The sequence below is a fragment of the Rhopalosiphum maidis genome, chromosome 3, assembly GCF_003676215.2.
Source record: "Rhopalosiphum maidis isolate BTI-1 chromosome 3, ASM367621v3, whole genome shotgun sequence".
Classification (NCBI taxonomy): domain Eukaryota; kingdom Metazoa; phylum Arthropoda; class Insecta; order Hemiptera; family Aphididae; genus Rhopalosiphum; species Rhopalosiphum maidis.
In genome coordinates, this window is record NC_040879.1 from 20006726 (window position 1) to 20025282 (window position 18557).

At 24.9% G+C, this 18557-nt stretch overlaps 2 protein-coding genes across 5 annotated transcripts in view; one reads left to right on the top strand and one right to left on the bottom strand.

Annotated features, from left to right (window-relative positions):
- Positions 1-338: 338 nt before the first annotated feature.
- The window catches only part of LOC113555812 (tubulin polyglutamylase TTLL5), a 35301-nt gene continuing 17082 nt past the window's right edge, over positions 339-18557 (top strand). Inside the window, exons 1-2 of the mRNA XM_026960360.1 lie at positions 339-800; positions 17461-17567. Coding sequence (XP_026816161.1) covers positions 582-800; positions 17461-17567 — 326 coding nt within the window. The 5' untranslated portion in view covers positions 339-581. The remainder of the gene's footprint in view (positions 801-17460; positions 17568-18557) is intronic.
- LOC113555813 lies at positions 4189-15600 on the bottom strand. 4 transcript variants are annotated; one of them, XM_026960362.1, is made up of 4 exons: positions 15458-15600; positions 8388-8870; positions 5308-5578; positions 4189-5233 (listed from the first exon to the last, which is right to left on the bottom strand). In XM_026960362.1, the coding sequence occupies exons 2-4, from the start codon at positions 8833-8835 to the stop codon at positions 4198-4200; spliced, it is 1755 nt and encodes a 584-aa protein (XP_026816163.1). In that variant the 5' UTR covers positions 8836-8870; positions 15458-15600; the 3' UTR covers positions 4189-4197. The 4 variants fall into 4 exon arrangements, with proteins under 4 accessions (XP_026816163.1, XP_026816162.1, XP_026816165.1 ...); XM_026960361.1 differs by lacking the exon at positions 15458-15600 and adding an exon at positions 10415-10609; XM_026960364.1 differs by lacking the exon at positions 15458-15600 and adding an exon at positions 10381-10608.

An 18557-nucleotide genomic window follows, 5' to 3' on the forward strand; every position in this document is an offset into this window, starting at 1 on the left:
TCTTGAGAGTATACGGCGTATGTGTAGTATACCCTACGGGAACACCCCCGGTTATAGGCTCACTCGTCCGCTATAATATCTGTGTAAGACATTATGGATTACAATACGTGATTTACGTTAACACGTAATATCGAAAATTAAAAAATGCATTGAAACCAGAGTTATTAGTTAGTTTGGTTTGGCAACCATAGAGTAATATATACAAATATGGTATCCATATCGTACGTGATAAGAGCCATAGTGATTGTAAAATATAAACACACAACATTGCCTTTGATAATAGTTATTGTTTTTTTTTTTTTTTAATCATTATTTTCTTTTTATTACCATAGTTTTCATTATTATTGCCAAATGGCAATGCTAGGCATGATAACATTATTATTTTTTGGATAATAGATATAGAACACACAAATTATGCGTTTCCATGTTAGATCAATGTGATGGTGTTCATACACCGTTACCTACAGTAAAAATTATTATTTCACAACTGTTAATAAATCAATCATGAACGTTTAGACTACAGTTTAGATTTGTATTGTCGTACACAATATTGTGATTTAGTAAATTTTACTTGATGCAAAATGAACCACACTACAAAGGGTGGGAAAAATAATAACGATTACACAAAGTATGTTTTCAATAATTCTTCAAATGGTAACAAGACGTGTGTTTTTCATCCGTCAGCGTTGGATCAACCATTGGATGATGTCCCTTGGAAATTGGTCAACATGTCATTTAAATTATTAAATGTTGACTCAAAATTGGTGTTAACTTTACTCGCAAACCATGGATTTCGTGAGGTGAGAAACTATAAGCATAATATTCAGTTTGTGTAAAGTATTAAGTCATTAAAAACAAATTAACTACATTTTCCAATAAACATTTAAAAATATGTATTAGGTAAAATTTCAATAATATTATTTTGCGTGGTTACAGCAGTAGAATCTGTATTACATAGGTTATACGCATCATTGATAATTTTGTTAGTTATAATAATTTTGGTATGCAGGTAGTATATTATTTAATAGAGATTTGTGTACAAAATATCTCGCTTTATATATGGTTTTATTTTACATTTTAGAATTTTTCTACTTGCCTCCTTTCTGAACTTTCATACATATTCATTTATCATTTGTATACTGTATGTAAACTAATATTTGAACTTAATAAATATCTCCATACATAAGATTTTAATTTTTTTTTTTAAAGAAAATATACCATTGTTTATAACAATATTGTGGCTTTTTATTGAGTAAACTTATTAAAAAATACTAGCAAGATTCAAGTCAGTGAGACATCGTGTATAATTTTATGTTGATATTGACTATTAAATATTTATATACATTTTATATTTCTTTAAATCAAACACCTTAATATCACAATTTTATTTGAGTTATAAAACTAAAAATCTATGTTAGTAAATTATATTGTTATCCTTCTTGAGATTTGAGTTATCGAGACTACTTTAATATATTTATATGGCAATAAAATTCCTTTAGACCAAACATTTTATTTTACATTTATTTTACCCATAATAATCATATAATATTAAATTTAAATATCTTGCTTATGGAAATATGTCTAATATAATATTATTGTTTTTTGATAATCTTAGTAATCACTGTTATCTTTAATAATCACAAAAAAAACCAAATAATTCTAATTAAGGTATCTACCTAATAAGTTGATAATATTGTTATTAAAATACATATTTTTAGGGAATAAAAGTGTAAAAAATATTTTGCTTATTCTTAAAAATAATGATTTTTAAACAATTTCAAATTACTACAATGTCGTTAGTTTTGAAGAGCTGTATTTATTATTTTTTTAAATATATATTCAATATGTGCCTAGTGCAATTAGAATATGTGGTTAGTGAATATACATATATAGAGAAGCCACCCAATTTAATTCACGTCCTATTTGTTTTTAGTTTTCATGACATTTAAAAAAGTAGCAAATATATAAGGAAATTATGATAAATGAATGATAATGAATCAAATTTTAATATTTAAACCAGAGGTTCCTAACCTTTTTTGACTCAGGGCACTCTTAGTCTTTTTTTAAAAATCCGGAGGCATCCTATGCCTTATGACCTATAGAATAAAAATATATATCAAATAATTGCGTTGTACCCTGGTTAGGAATCTCTGATTTACACACTAATCAAATACATTAAAATAATACAATTTATATTATTATATATTTAAAGATAATTGTATTTAATAGACTTATTTATCGTTGAATGTGTTTCTTTTATTATTATAATTTGTATACTATAAATCTGTACCAAAATATTGTTTTGTGCACACCTTACCTGTTTGTGTTGTTTTCATTTTATAAGTGTGTGGCACAGCAAATTTATGTTCAGCAGTTCTCATTTAGTTTAGTTAGTTTTAATATGAAAATAATAAAGGTAACAACATTTTTCAGGTGTGTTTTTGAATATTTTATTTGTTAAATGAGTTATGAATATTTTTAAATTATAATATTTTATACGTTTATAATTTGTTTCAAAATTAAAATATTAAAATTAAATTGAATGTTAATTTACTGTATTACGCATTTATAAGACGGAGGCAACAAATATGTTAATGTAGGTAAAAACTAAGAAGATGTTAAATAAAACTCATAATTCATAATACAAATTGTTGATCATATTAAGGTTTCTTATTATTAAAATATGTAACCTTGTAAATATAGAAAATACCTTAAGGTATATATTATATCTGATAAAACTAGCATTAATAAACTATTAGTTATGATTTTATGAACTATAACAGATATAATTAAACAAATATTTGTTTTATAAAAATGCACTTAGTAAATAATATTAAAAAAATAATAACTGAAGCTATTATCCCCAATTAAAATGAGATTTTTGTCAGTAGATAAATTTTCATCCACAACTTTTCTTCTAATTTCTGTTTTTGAAATTTAGTGTAACAAATTATAGTGTATAATTTTTTAGTTATTATAAGCATTTTTTAAAAATATTTATTTATAATCTATTATAAAATAAATTGTATATAATATGATATGACATACCTTATTGGGTTCCATTGTAAGTTTAGTTTTGGTTATGTTTGTTTTGTATCTTAGACAATCTTAGTCTTGTAATACAAAACAATATTAAATAATTTTTTGTTTACATAAAATGATCCTGTTGAGAACGTGACATATATGTAAATACTTTTTACTTACTATGATGTATCGCATGGTAAAAGAAGGTTAGAAAACAGATTACTGTATAATGTACTAATGTATGTGCTAGGTACTACTAGTAGGTGACTCATAACATTACATTTTTGATCAAACAAATAAAATAGTATCTAATATATTATTTTTAAAGAAAATAATAAATATCTTTTGTTATTTTTTAAGCATGTGCACAAACTATACATGTTTTTAGTTCTAAAAGCCATTTAAAGCTGTGTATTGATTACCTTCTCATGTTATAATAATATTTTGAAAAACAGCCAAATATTATTATAAATTATGATTATAATATATTTCTTATTTGGATAATTTATTTAACCTAAGATAAAATAAAATTGTTGGTTAAAGATAGACTATGCTTTATGGCTTATGCAATGATATTTTATTTTTACTTAATGTTACAATGAAATAAAATTTATTTATTTTAATTATTTTTATCTACTGGTCTATTAACAATATATTTTTTTACATTCTATTACCAAGATTATTGAACCTCAAATATATTTTAAATAGTATCCGCAATTGGACCGCTAGTAATTATTAACAATAAATATTAAATACCAATAAATTATATATATAAATATATTTCATAAATATATTATTTTCAAAAATAATATACAAAATTATACAGGTAGATACAGTAAATGTATAATATAATCACATGATATCAATTAATAGTCAATAACTACTATTTTTTTAAATAATATGATACACATTTTACAAATATTTTACAAATCTTCCATTGTATAATATTTATTATATTATATATTACTATATTAATATTAATCATTAAATATATATTTAATAATAATTATTAATAACTATAAAGTATGTATATTTATATATATGTATTATGCAACTATTAATATAACTAAACAGTTATTTTATTAAACAGTTTTCATAATATCTAATATAATCTAAACATATAAAACAATATTAAAATATTTAATAAATTATTATATTATTATTTATGAAATATCATAAAATAGGAAAACATTCTGAACAGAACCAATGAGAATTTGCATGTAGTTCTAATTTAAAATTATTTTGATGTTTCCATGTATTCAAATCTTTTATCTCTTCTTGACTAATGTCCCAATTGCTGATATTACCAATTTTATTTATTTCTGGACACAAATCTATGATATGTTTAACCGTGCTAATATTTCCATGTGGCAAATCATTAATATACAAGCAGTTTAAACTTTTTGAAACTTGTTTCGCCGGAATTGTCTCTTTAGGATTAAGTAATTCCATGAAATTTAAGCTATTTAATCCCAAACAAGTATAAACATGTAATACTTTCAGTTCTGGTGTATATTCTATTAGCCGTTGCAGAGTATTTGGGTGGTCAACTTTACTGAGTTGGATTTTTTCAAAATTTCTTAATATGATATTTGATGAATTTGAATATAATGATGATTCAACTCCATCAATTGATAATGTTTCGAGGTTTGTCAGTTGAGGTAAGAAAATACCCAAGTCAATTGTTAATGAAACTTCATCTTTACGAAATTTTAAAAATAATTCTCGTAAAATTTGTGATTGTGGCCCCATAAGATATGTGTACAAGCCATCTAACCATGTATGCTCAGTAGGAACGTTTTGTAAGTTTATAATTGTTAGTGTTTTTGGGAGTTGACTTAACATGAGTGGTGAATGCAATGGTTCAGTGATAGTCAGTCTGTTGAGTTTTGTACATGTATTGCAAAGTACTTGTAGTCTTGAGGAAGTTGTGCGACATGCATTAGCCATTGTCAGTTGAAGTTTAGTTGATGGTATTGTAGATTTATCCAATAGTTCTAAAGCTTTACCAATATGACAGTATTCACCTAAAGTTTCCAAATTTGGTATATTCTGCAAAGCTATTAGGATTCCATTACTAGTGACACTAGTATTGGCAATATTTAATGTATTTAATGTAGAACATAACTTTGTTGGTTTTTGACAATATTCCAGGAGAAACGATAAATCGTTTAATTTATTTCGTCGACCAGTCTTAACTTTAATTTTTCTGAAAATAATAAAATCATTTATATTTAAAAATTGCATAACAAATTTGAAAAAATTCTACTAATATACAATTACTTTGATAGAGTTTTTATAACGTGCCACCATCTTGGTGTTGAATGAATGTTACGTTTGTTGAAATTGTTTGCTTTGTCTTTAATTTCAATTTGTAATAAAAGGTGTTTTATACCATTATCTGTTACTTGACTTGAATGAGATATATCTAATATTTCTAGCTGAGAACACGATTGTCCAATAGTTTTAAGAATTTTATCACAAGCTATATTTTTTAAAATTAAACGTTTCAAATTACTCATTGATAACAGTACTGACTGAAATAATTGTGTATCTGAAAAATACCAATATTTTATTATTAATTTAAAAAAATATATAATAGTTTTGGCATGCATCATTATTTAATATTTAATATTAATTTAACTCATTACAAAGTGCTTTTAAGAGTCCCGTTTTATGTCTAGAAGTTTTAAAATGTTGAGTTTTATAATGATAATAGTTTTAACTCAAATTAAAATATTATTTTTTTAATTTTAATCCCACATACTGTGACTAATCAATTCTACTAAGAATCACAAAAACAATATTATTATGATAAATTTATTGAAACTTAATAGATTTTTACAGGAAGTTTGCGAAAAATATATTCAAACAATTTTAAAATTGGACTAAAATATATATATATATTAATAGTTGTTTTTAGAAACGTACAATTTGAACTAGTTATATTATTAAATTTGAAAAAAATTGGTTCATTCTTTTGTTCCCTTTAATAACTTTTTGTTTAATGATTTGTGAAATTCATTATTGTGGCACATATATTAATGTATTGAAAAATATTTTATTATATTCTTTAAAATTAGATTGTATCTATTAGCACACATCATCAAAAATTCAGAACTTAAGTCTTTTAAAAATTAACCTTTGTTTCGAAATTCCCAAAAATAAAATACAATATTTAAATATATTAAAAACGATCAAAATACATTTATAAGCATATACGGTTACATTTTTGAATCTATCAAATCTACATTTTTTGAAACACAATTGTAGTGATGCGCAAGCATTTGGTAAAAAAAACGTATTTCAAAATCGCTTATAAACGCTAAATCGTTCCTTATAAAGTTATAACTATTATAATTTAGGATCTCTCTATTTATATTTATAATGTTAATTTATGTAAATATTTTCAAGTGATCTGAGATTACCATAAAATATTCAAATAGTTATCAATGTTTTATAATTTACACTATACACGAATGCACGAAAATATGCACTTATTCGCTTATTTCTACTATTTAATATTTATACAGTCACAGTGTAATGCCTATTGTTCTTGGTTTGGTTATATATTTATATTAAATGACTGATGAAAACGAGATATCTGTTATCGGCGTCTTTGACCACCGCCACATTATAACGTCAATAACAATAAATAATAACAATATTAATAGTTATCGCGTCGTTAATGGACATGCGGCATGCACAATACTATCTAGGGCTTGGATGTTTATGGAATTGCACGTTTTGTTTTATTGATTCATTAAATACCAACCTAGATATAAATTTAATTCGTTCATATCTTTTCTTGCATATAACTACATATTTTTTTTTGTTTTGAGATTATGAATGCAATTTACGTACATTTTAATATTTTTTATTTTAAAATATTAAATAAAAAATTATTTTTTTTATTAGACTTTTTAATTAATTAATTTATTAGATATTTAATTAATGCATTGATAAAGAAAAAGGAGGAAATTAGGTAATCTATTTGCTGTTCATTAGGTGTTGAATGTACCTCATCGTTGACTGCTGTAATGTATGTCGTATGGGTTAAATTTGTATTCAATAATAAATAATTCTATACGAAAAACGATTATGAATGATTCTGGCCGCCCGTCTAAATACAAAATATATATTTACATATTATGTTTTTATTATAGTTATTTATTTTTCTCTAATTAATATGGTAGATTGAATTAATGTATATATATATATTTATAATTTACATAATAACCTGACTCCGTCTTATTGTAGTACGGTGTAACTAAGTTCATGTTATAAATAGACAACAGAACAACATAAAATTAGTCAAAATGCTTCGAAAATATCATAGTGCATATTATAAATATAATGATATATTATGTACTCGTGAAAGTTTCAAATACCTATGAATAATATTTTTACATCAACATTTTTAAAATAATAAAATTATTCTTCTTAATTTAAATTTATTTTAGTCCAAACTTAAACTTTAAACTTTAAATGTTTACAAAAAAAAATATGTGTATATTTTTAGATTTTTTGGTTTTAGTATTAACTACTTATGATAAACCTTTGTTAAATTGTCAAGGTTTTGATCGAACGAAACATTTCTTATCGATTTATTTATACTTGTATAAAAGTAAAAAAATTTCTAAAATATGTATAAAGTGTATAAATAACTTAAAAAAGTACTAGACATTTTTTATTCATGACCCCCCCCCCATCACATACCAATAAAATTCATTTTACTACCAGAAAATATATTGAAATTGAAATTCTGAACATTTTTACAGCTAAAAAAGGTAATGATATGATAATGACATGAGAAAAAAAACAAATCATTATATAATCAATACATTGATTACTCCGATAATATACAAATATAACAAAATTTATTTAATTTATTTTTTTACATTATAAGGAAGTCATGATGGGATTCTCTTTTTTAAAATGGATCGATAATAAATACCACGTATGTTATGTAAAATTACATTTACGTAATACGTGTATTTATCCATGATATTAAATCCCATGACGTATTTCAATGTAGAATTTAAAATATTGAATTTTTTTAACTCCGATGATTTCTTTATGATGAACACACTCTTTACATTATTGTTTTAATTGTATTCCTATAATTTCTGATAATTGATAAAAAAAATATTCATATTTATTCAATTATCTAATTATATTGTTTTAGTAGTTATAACTTATAGTTGAGTAATGCTTATATATTTTTAGGCAATTATTTTTGTGTATGTTTTGGGTTTTTTTATGTAAAACTTATTTGGTAATATCAAGTACATAAACATCTGAACCCCTAAAATAGTAAATATGGCGCATAATAATGTTATTTGTACTATATTATAATATACCTAAACGCAATAGCGTCGGCCTAACCAGCTCCAGAGACACCAGGCCCCGGGCTTCTTGCGCCAGCAGCTTGAGCAAAGCGGTCTGATGGCTACACCCGTAGTAACAGCACAGTTGGACCCGCAGCTCTCTGATGTCGCCGTCCAGCATGACGCCAAGCAGGTACAGCGGTACGTTGTCCGCCGCCGCGCTGACGGAGTGGCCCTCGCGGATCGCGTCCGCCAGCGTGGCCATGCACTTTGTCAACAACTGGCGGCGAACGAGCGCGGGGACGGCCGCAATCCAAAACGGCCGGATCCGGTGTCGGGCGAACGCGAACGTCTGCGACGGCGACGCGAACCCGTTACGGCGGGCCAGCTCGTGCATCTGGTAACATGTCTGTACCAGATCGGACACGACTCTGTCCTCCGACAGGCTCACCAGGCTTCCCGGTTGATAACGACAAGGCATTTTTCTTTTCGCTGTTCGATCACTGAATTTTCGACCTGTAAGAACACGTCATGTTTCTACAATATCGTCATGGGTTACATTTTAATAACACTATAAAAAAAAAAAAAGATGTCTATAAATAAAGATACGCAATCGTTCGTCGCGTTTAAACACTTATTTCCCGCCACTAATGAGCCGAATCCAAATTACGATAACCGGATAACGAGGGATAAATGATTGCCATCGTGATCTATGGTATCAATAATTATCGCGATGATATGATTTATTCGTAAGTGCGGCGTTAATTATTGAGATTCGAAGGTCCCTCTACAAAATTATGATTTTTTTTATTAATATTATGCCATTTTGTATACGGCGTGTGGTATGTAAGTGTATTTTTCACTCCTAATATTGTGAATAACAATTATGTCACAATCCACAAGTAATACTACCTATTCGATTTTCTCGAGGCGAAAAAAGTGTTGATCTCGAATAAAACATAACATTACCACAAAAATAGTAAATTACTATTATAAATAAGTCGTGTGTCGTAATTCATTTTCATAAACTCCTTAAGTCGTAACAAAGAAAGCAATAATTTTCCGCTTTCGACGGCCAAGCCGAGTTTGTAAAATGGCGTTTATTGGTGCACATTGATTAAATAATTAAATTTATCGAAAAATGTTACTGTAATATTAGTTAGTGATTATTTACGATTAAATATTGTTTGAAGCGATTATGGAAAATCGAAAATTGTAGGTAAAAAATCAGCGGCCAACATTCGCCGACTATTTTGCAAGAAAACTGAGAATTGTTGTTTATATTGATTATATTAAACCTATTATTTATTAGTAATATTTAAAATCAATGCTAATAGTCCTGAATACACGGAAATAACAAGTACCGATCAAACACAACATTAAAATATAAACGCTTATTGTATATTTGAAAATTTGAAGTACTGTACCTAATATGGCTGTTGGCTGTATAATTCTTGTTTCAATTTTCGGTTAAACTTTAGAGAAATTTATTTAAAGCTTTTGTTAACACTTTAAATTCGTTTAAAAACTGATCGTTATTTTTATTAAATAAGTATCTATATAATATAGTTTCGCGTAGTTGTATTTTCAAAATGTTAATTTATTGTCTATTGTACGAAATATTATAATTAATAACGACACGACGACACAAAGACTATACGTATATTTTTCGAATGACGATAATTATTTTCATATAAAGCGTAAATATTTATATTTAGGTTAAGTAAATAACGTACTAACATATTTTATTATACCAATAAATAATTATTGTTAAATAATTAACATTATTATTAATGTTTGTGAGTTTTGAAAAGTGTTCATTAATTGTTTTTATTTTTTAGAAAAAAAAAATAATACGTAAATAGTACATACTAAATAGATACCTAATAATTAAAAAAAAAAACCCTAACATGCATTCGTTATGATGTGTAATACACGGTCTCTGAAGTTTTTCAGTTGTCGTAGTACTCAACATTTTTAAAATAATAGGTGAATTAAAATTTGAACTGTAAATAAAATAGCGAACCAATGTGCGAGACCTGCTGCTGCAAATTCGTTACCGTTTTGGCATCCCATAAAGCTAAATTTTATTTGACGACTTCATCATTGGCCACGTAGGTTAAAATGCAGTAGGTACGAGAACAGTGATCATAATTATTTTTAAATTGAGACAAAGCATTAAATTGTGCTCTCCAACGGTAATTGCGGGCCCGGCAACTAGTATGTATACACTTTTTTAAGTTTCGTTAAGTTAAATGTTTTTAGAAAGGACTTTGAACAACAATTGACAAACTACCGTGTCCATTGTTTCACACTTGGCGTTACATATTTAAAAAATATATATAATATTATTATCTCGTACACAAAAGTCGGGTATGCGCAACAGCTGCGTTGATTGAAATTGAAATGCCTTTACACCAATCGTATTATAAATTACAACAATATCGTCAAACACCGTATAGCATTGTACTACATTTACACAATATATCATTTTGTCATGAGCAAAATGTAAAACCTATAAGCACAATGTTACTATAGAAATACTGAAATACCTGTGCGAGTTTATTGTTTATTAATAAGCACTCGGCGTACACATTTTGGCGCACGACGTATGTGTGCATCATTTATAATCTACAGAGTAGAATAGTAAAAAGTAAAAACCCAATAAGCAAAAGAACATCATCTATTTTGACGTAATACACTAATACGCATGTCGCGTGCAATGCACTTATAATATTATAATAGTAAGGCGGACATAATATTTTATTGTTATTTTACGTGGGCTAGAATATCATAATAAATATCCAACGTCCGAACAATAAAAACTAATTTGCACAAAAACTGCTTCCGCGATATTTATTTATCATTTTAATACGATTCCGGATATGTGTTTAGAATTCTAAATTTATTATTGTAATATTGTGCATAGGTGTACTTCTGTATAATATAATATGTTATGTTCCGCGAAGACTCGTAATCATTTATCAGCACAGGTCAGGTTCACGTTTTGTTCGTTCAATGTTAATACTACCGAGCTCAGTGACGCCGTTTAATGTTTTATTACAGATAACGCCCAAGGTTTATTGATATACTTTGACGGCCCACACTCGTTGTATTATATTTTTATGTTTCAAAATTGTAAAATATGTTTAATGCGTGCCATATTTTTAAATATGTTTTAACTTGCTGGCCTCGTCACACTAGCGTTACGTTTATTTATTATTTTGTTTTTTTTTTTCAATAGTAGCAATGCATCGTTTGTATTCTATATACCCATATAAATATATAATATATACGCCTAAATGGTTAATGTTATATTTGTTTATATTTTCGACGACTTTCTTGAAATCGAATCGAAATTATATCTCCACATTCATATTATTGATATTATTATTAGACGTGTGTGCCGTGGTAAAATCTACAACAATAGCCAACACGGAAAACGTCGCTATTCAGTCTATTTTTAGGTGACTCGTGATTCGTGAGTTGGGTTCGTAAATTCATATTATATTGAAAGATAAGACAAATGACAATTATTTTACACAAATATTGATTGAAAAATACAATTATTAAAAAGACACGTTTAAATGATAATACATTATTATAATTATTATATCAAATGATTTTATGCATTCATTTTAATATCGTTAGGTCCACATAATTTATCAGTTATTACCTATTTACATATTGCTATCAATAAACGTCTATAATGCAAAAAAAAAATTATAAACATCTTGCTAATATAGATGTTTTAAAAACGAAAATTAGATTTCAAGAATTCAAGATGGAAACCTAACTATACTTTTATTATGCTTAAACGCAAAGTTTTACTTTATTTAATAGCAATAAATGTTGTTTTATAAAATCCCTTTTTACAGTACTTGGGTAGTAGAGTGCTTCAAATAATAAAAAAACATTTAAAATTCAAAAACGTTAGTAATAGCTTTTTTTAAATTAAACATATGACATTTTTTACAGAATAGAGTATTTGGTATTTTAAGCGGCTTATATAATATATACTTTATAGTCCTTAAAATTTTAAACCTAAAATGTATGAAAGATTTTTATATTTTATATTTAATTTAAAGTTAAGTAACTATTTATTTATTTATTGTTGTGGTTAAAGCTTTTACCCCTGTCCTATTATACATATCATTGTATCTACGTACATTATATAAAAATAAATTCATAATGTTTCTACAGGTGGGTCCTACTAAGACTGACGAATAGTAAAACATTAAAATGTATTATTGTTTTGTATAAACTATTAATTTACATATGTTTTGTTTATAATACATTATTTAACGACTATAATATTTTAATATTATACATTTTTTAATACAATTATTATTTCATTATAATTTCATAATTGTATTGCTGTAAAAACATTAAGTAAGTTACTACAGTTAATTAAAAAAAAAATAAAATTACTCAAATCATTCATATATTTAGATTACGTATATACTTAATCATGTTTAAAGATATTTTTATACTTTTCATACTTATCAATCATCTTGTTACTTAATAATATGATTAACATCGCTATCAACAATAATGTGCTATAGAGTATGAACGATCACGAAAGTCAAGGTTTCATTATTATAAATTATAAAATATTATACTATTATATTCTATATTTTTATTACAACAAATGAAATAATACCATTATAATGTTGTTATTTCCATATTTTCAATTTTAGGAAACCCAACATTACACAATGATGTACCATGTACTTGATGTGGCATGTAATAAGTATAATATTATAATAGCTGATTTCATTATAATAATATGATTTAGTCGTTTAATGAACTGATCGTATATTTATAGTTGTATACTTGTAAAAATCTTCTAACGTAATATTTTGAGTTTATTTCTTAAATATTCGTTTTGTTAAATTAAAATTTTAGTTTATATTAGCTTCTAAATTGTACAATCTGTACGGAACTTTTTACAATTAGCACAAATGATATTTATAAATTTAATATAAAATAAGTTATTGGTATATCATATAAGTTATTCTTTTATTATCATCGAATTATTCCTGTTGCTTGGTTTGATAAAGATACAAGCTTACAACTGGTTGACCAATGAGTAATGACCATTGTAACGGCCGTGGCGTAATGTAAAAATTAAAAGGAATTATTTAATTTGGCATATACGAAATACAAAAACACGATCTATGATCCAATGATTTTAATTTTGAATAAATGAATCATATTTATTTAATTCGTAATCGTTTGGTTGATGCGTAACCATTTATAAACATTAAACATATACCTAATTAATTATTAATGTAGATAAACGATAAACCAAAATATAACTATTTGAATTTTTCGTTTATATAGTAGGCTAAAAATGTTCATTCCTATAATTCGCAACTTTATTTTTTATAAATATTAACTATTATATAACACACATTACGAACTGGTTCATGTCGAAAAATACAAGTTACACTGGTTAGGTGGCTATTGTCTATACTTTGTCTCCGCGTATATTGTCGTTGCCCATAAAAGAGATAAAATAAAAACGGCGAAGAATAATCAGCATTTGTTAAAAGTAAGTTTTATTTAAAACAGTAAAACAGTAAAATTCGAAAATTAATAAATTATTTGTAAAAAGTACTATTCGTTTTTTCAGTACATGAACATTTTTACTGTTAACAGAATCTAAAAACTTTATAATATTAATGCTTTAAATTTTATTTTATTGAATTTTTGCCGTTCTTTATTATTCATATTCTAAATACAGATTATAAAATGTAATAGTAATTTTGACAATAATTTAATGTATTTTAATTTTTTTTTTTGTCACTAGGAATTATTAATATTTTATTAAATATATTAAAATATGTTTTGTTTTAGTATACATATTATTATACTGTAATAAATCTAGTTATGATTTAGATTTCGTAAGTGTAATATAATTTTGTTTTATTTTAAATTTAAAACACGTGTTATAAGTTGCTTATTTGTTGTACAATTTACGATAGTATTATCTTATGCATCCTTATTTTGTTTATAATCGCAGTGAATTACCAAGTACAATATGTTGAAGCGGTTATCATGTATTATATTATATATATTTATAATTAAGAAATGCTAGTATTTTAATTATTAAATATACGTATAGCCAATAATAATTATTGATAAATTGTTATGTTTTCAATTGATAAAATATATTATTCAATTCAGATATTTATTGTACAAAAACAATAAACAAGGACACAAGGTGAAAAAAAATATTAATGATTGATGCTATGATTTATTTTCGATATGTTGCATACAATTTTTTCTTGAGAATTAAACTACTCTAATAATATTAATTTGTTTATTTTCATAATATACGAACTTATAGGGTAATATTTTATTTTGGATTTTGATTTTTGGTGATATAATATATATTATACAACAAGAATCATGCACGTATTAAATATTTAAATATCTAGATAGTAGATGTCGTTATTTAATCTATTATGAGGTACCAAATACCAATGTCTCTTTCAATTAGATATTTAGATCATAATGTTATGTTTGTGTTTATTATTATTATCATTATTAGTTAGTGTAAATAAATGGAGATTTAATAGTTATTAATAATTATTATGATATAACTGTAGTGATATTATACTTTAATAATTTCTAGTTATTACACCCACACGAAGATCAATGCTAGTCTATAACCTAGACTACAATATAAATAAATTTCAAAATTAAATTGTGAATTACTGTTAATGCCAGTTTTAAATTTGTTTTAATTTTTCAAGTTCTTTAAAAATTATGTAGGTTCCTTTAAAATAATAATAATACTAGTGTACACCGTTTGAATCAGAAAATGATAATTTGTCCAACTCTTGTAGTACTGTTTTAACTGTTTTAATATAATTAAAAATAAACTAGATAAAATATCTATAATAAAATATTATTACTTTCGTACATCGTATTTTATAAAACATATTATAACTATTAAGTCGGTATTTATTGTTAAAAATTAAAAAATAGTATTAAGTTGTTATTATTTGGAGTGTAGGATAATAATAATAGTTTGGCACATTTAAAGTAATTTAATTTTCTTAATGTTATATAATATTATAATGTCAACTTACTAATGAAATCACCGTCATGTATTGATTCTGATTTAACAATACAAAACAGTAATACAGATTTTATTAATCTTCCTGACTTCGAACAAATTAAAAGAAACTACCGAGTTATTTACGAATTCGACGCACAGACATATTCACGGGACCACCTTATTGACTAATACTAGTAGTCGGTGAACCTCTGTTTAATTCAAGTTCATGATTGTTGTACGTAGTTTCCACTACTCCATAAAAAAATACGTTGCATACGTAACAAATAACAAATTGAACAATTAGTTAGAAATAATAAATATCGGACTGTGCGAATTGCAATTATATTTTACATCGAATATATTGGTATAATATGTATACTATAACTATATTATATAATATCATTAATAACTAATTAGTATGACAAAAAAATCAATCTGTTAAATCTTTTTGATACTAAATTCAAACAAATCCAATTTGTATGCGAAACGAAATTATATTTCTGTTAATTTAAATAACTGCTTAAAATTAACTGATCCCCCAAATAACAAGTAATGATAAAAGTTTATTATATTGTTTTCGACAAACAAATCTTTGTCTCGACTCTAGAGAACAGAGAAAAAAGACAATATTTTATACAACCATGGAGCTAAAAATGTAGCAATATATAAGCTTAAGAACTCTATTTAAACACATTCTGAATTTCAACAAAATGGCCTTTTTACAGTCGAATAATCCATATTGTGTATATCAATTATTATTTATTACTATTTGATATTGTTTAGTGGTAGTGTTTATGGGTTGTCGTTTGCGTGCCGTAGACTCGTAGCCCATAAGCAAAATATTGTACATTACGTAATAATATAGTCTTCTATTTTATTCACAAAGTGAAACAGTATTACTGTCTTACGGGTTTCCCGGTTTCGGAATCATTTATATTTATAAAAGTAAAATACGGAGTGGAGTAGGTATTATTGTATTAGTCATACATAGTACTTACATGATTAAGTATATTATATACACTTAATGAGTTATACTATTATACTTATTAGTTATTACTTGTGTGTACACAAATGTAAAAATGTATTAGTGTATAACATTATTGTGTTTAATGTTATTAATGTGTAAATTGTATTGTTATGTATACATTTTTGAATTTCTACTTTTTCAATATTTCACCATATAATTTAGGATATTTTAATTTAATTAAAAAAATAAAAATCGAAAAACCTGTGGGAAAAGTCAATAAAGAAAAGCCTTGAGTATATAGACTTGATCGGTAGAAGATAAATATATTTTGATAATTCTTATTTATTCACTAGATCAATATTGGTATTTGGTACATTTAAAAATGAACGCTTATAATTACTACGCTGTGCTTGTGTTAAACAGGAAAACTTTCCAATATCCCAATTACAGTTTCTTAAATAGTATAGTTTTAGTGTTATTACTTATTCATTTATTATTTAACATTTTAAAATAGCAACTATTAAATTTAATTTTATACTAAATCAAACAGATAATGTGTACCTTCCTAAACTTCCTAAAAATTAATGTTAACATTATTATGTAGTAAACTATAATTATAAATTAATTATTATAGTTCTTATAAAAATATACATGTGAATTATAACTGGAGTGTAGGACTTATAGACAAGATCATAATTGAAGCTCTAAAAGATTACAAAATATGCAATTACATGCAAAACAAGATTTTATAGTTTTGTCTTAACATAAAATGTATTTGTTTCTTACACTACTGTTTTCGTAATTATGTAAAATATACAAATTCTATAAGCCCTCTACCGGCTCTACCTAGTTTTTAGTTATTAGTTTATTACCATTGATTTTGTAATTAACATAATATTATTTTTAGACTATTAAGAGTTTATTATGTAATCAATTATTATTACTTAAATTACTGAGTTACTAGTTTATCATCCATACAATTTTACAGTATCAAAAATTAATAAAAAATTAATTATTTTAAATTTAGTTCATATATTTATTTATACATTATTTTTATATTATTACAGGTCAATTCCGATTCAAATGACTTTAATCTATTATGGTCAAATAACCATGTTAATACAAATGTCATCAGTTCATTGAGATCTTATCAACGTATCAATCACTTCCCTCGGTAAATATTTATTTTACTGGAAAAAAATAAAATAAAATAAAATGTATTTATTTTATCAACAATTCAATTGTATTTTATTTATTAATAAAAGAAAAAATTATAATAAAGTATAAAATAAAATAAAAAAAGAGATGGAAAAAAAGAAATCTTATTGGTTTTGTAAGAGTAGTATGCTTTTACGCATTTATGTTACAAAATAAAGTAATCAGAAAATGGCTCACCTTCATAAAATAATATTGGAATATAACTAGAACAAGTAAATAACTTCTCCGTTAAATAATAACTAAGTGACCTTACGTAAACATTTCAATTTAAAACAAGTTAATATTTATAATTTGTAGTTTAATTTTATTGTACATAGGACATAGGTATTAAACATAATTTGTTTAAATATTTAACTATTATTTAACAGAAATAATAATTTTTTAAGAATGCATATTATGAACATTTTTTATCATCATATTTAAGGCAAAAATAATATGATTACGTGCTCCCCATCACATAATATAGTATAATAAACATCTGTACGATTATTTTAACAACAAACTCCTCATCTTGTCACGTTTTTAAAAATATTTTTTTTTATAAATTTGATTTATCACAAAATTACATTTTGAAAAAAAAAAATGAATTGTATAGTAATTTTTATCGTAGTAATATTTTCTTTACTTTTTTGAAATACAACACTTATTTTTAACTTAAATATTTCAAGACACAATATTTTTCTGCGAATTTTGAATTAAAATCATTTCTAACGATAAGTTAATTTTTTATAAACAATTAAAATTAAACTTCAAAAAGTTTTGTTGTATTCAGTTAATTTAAATGTTTGACAATGAATTCAAGTTAAAAACAATATTTCGAAACCATTAATACTTTTCGAAATAAAGAATATTTACTTTACTGCATAGTATAATACTATAATATAATATAATAAGTAATATGTAACAATAATAATATTTTTTACCTAAAAACAATTAATGTATTTTT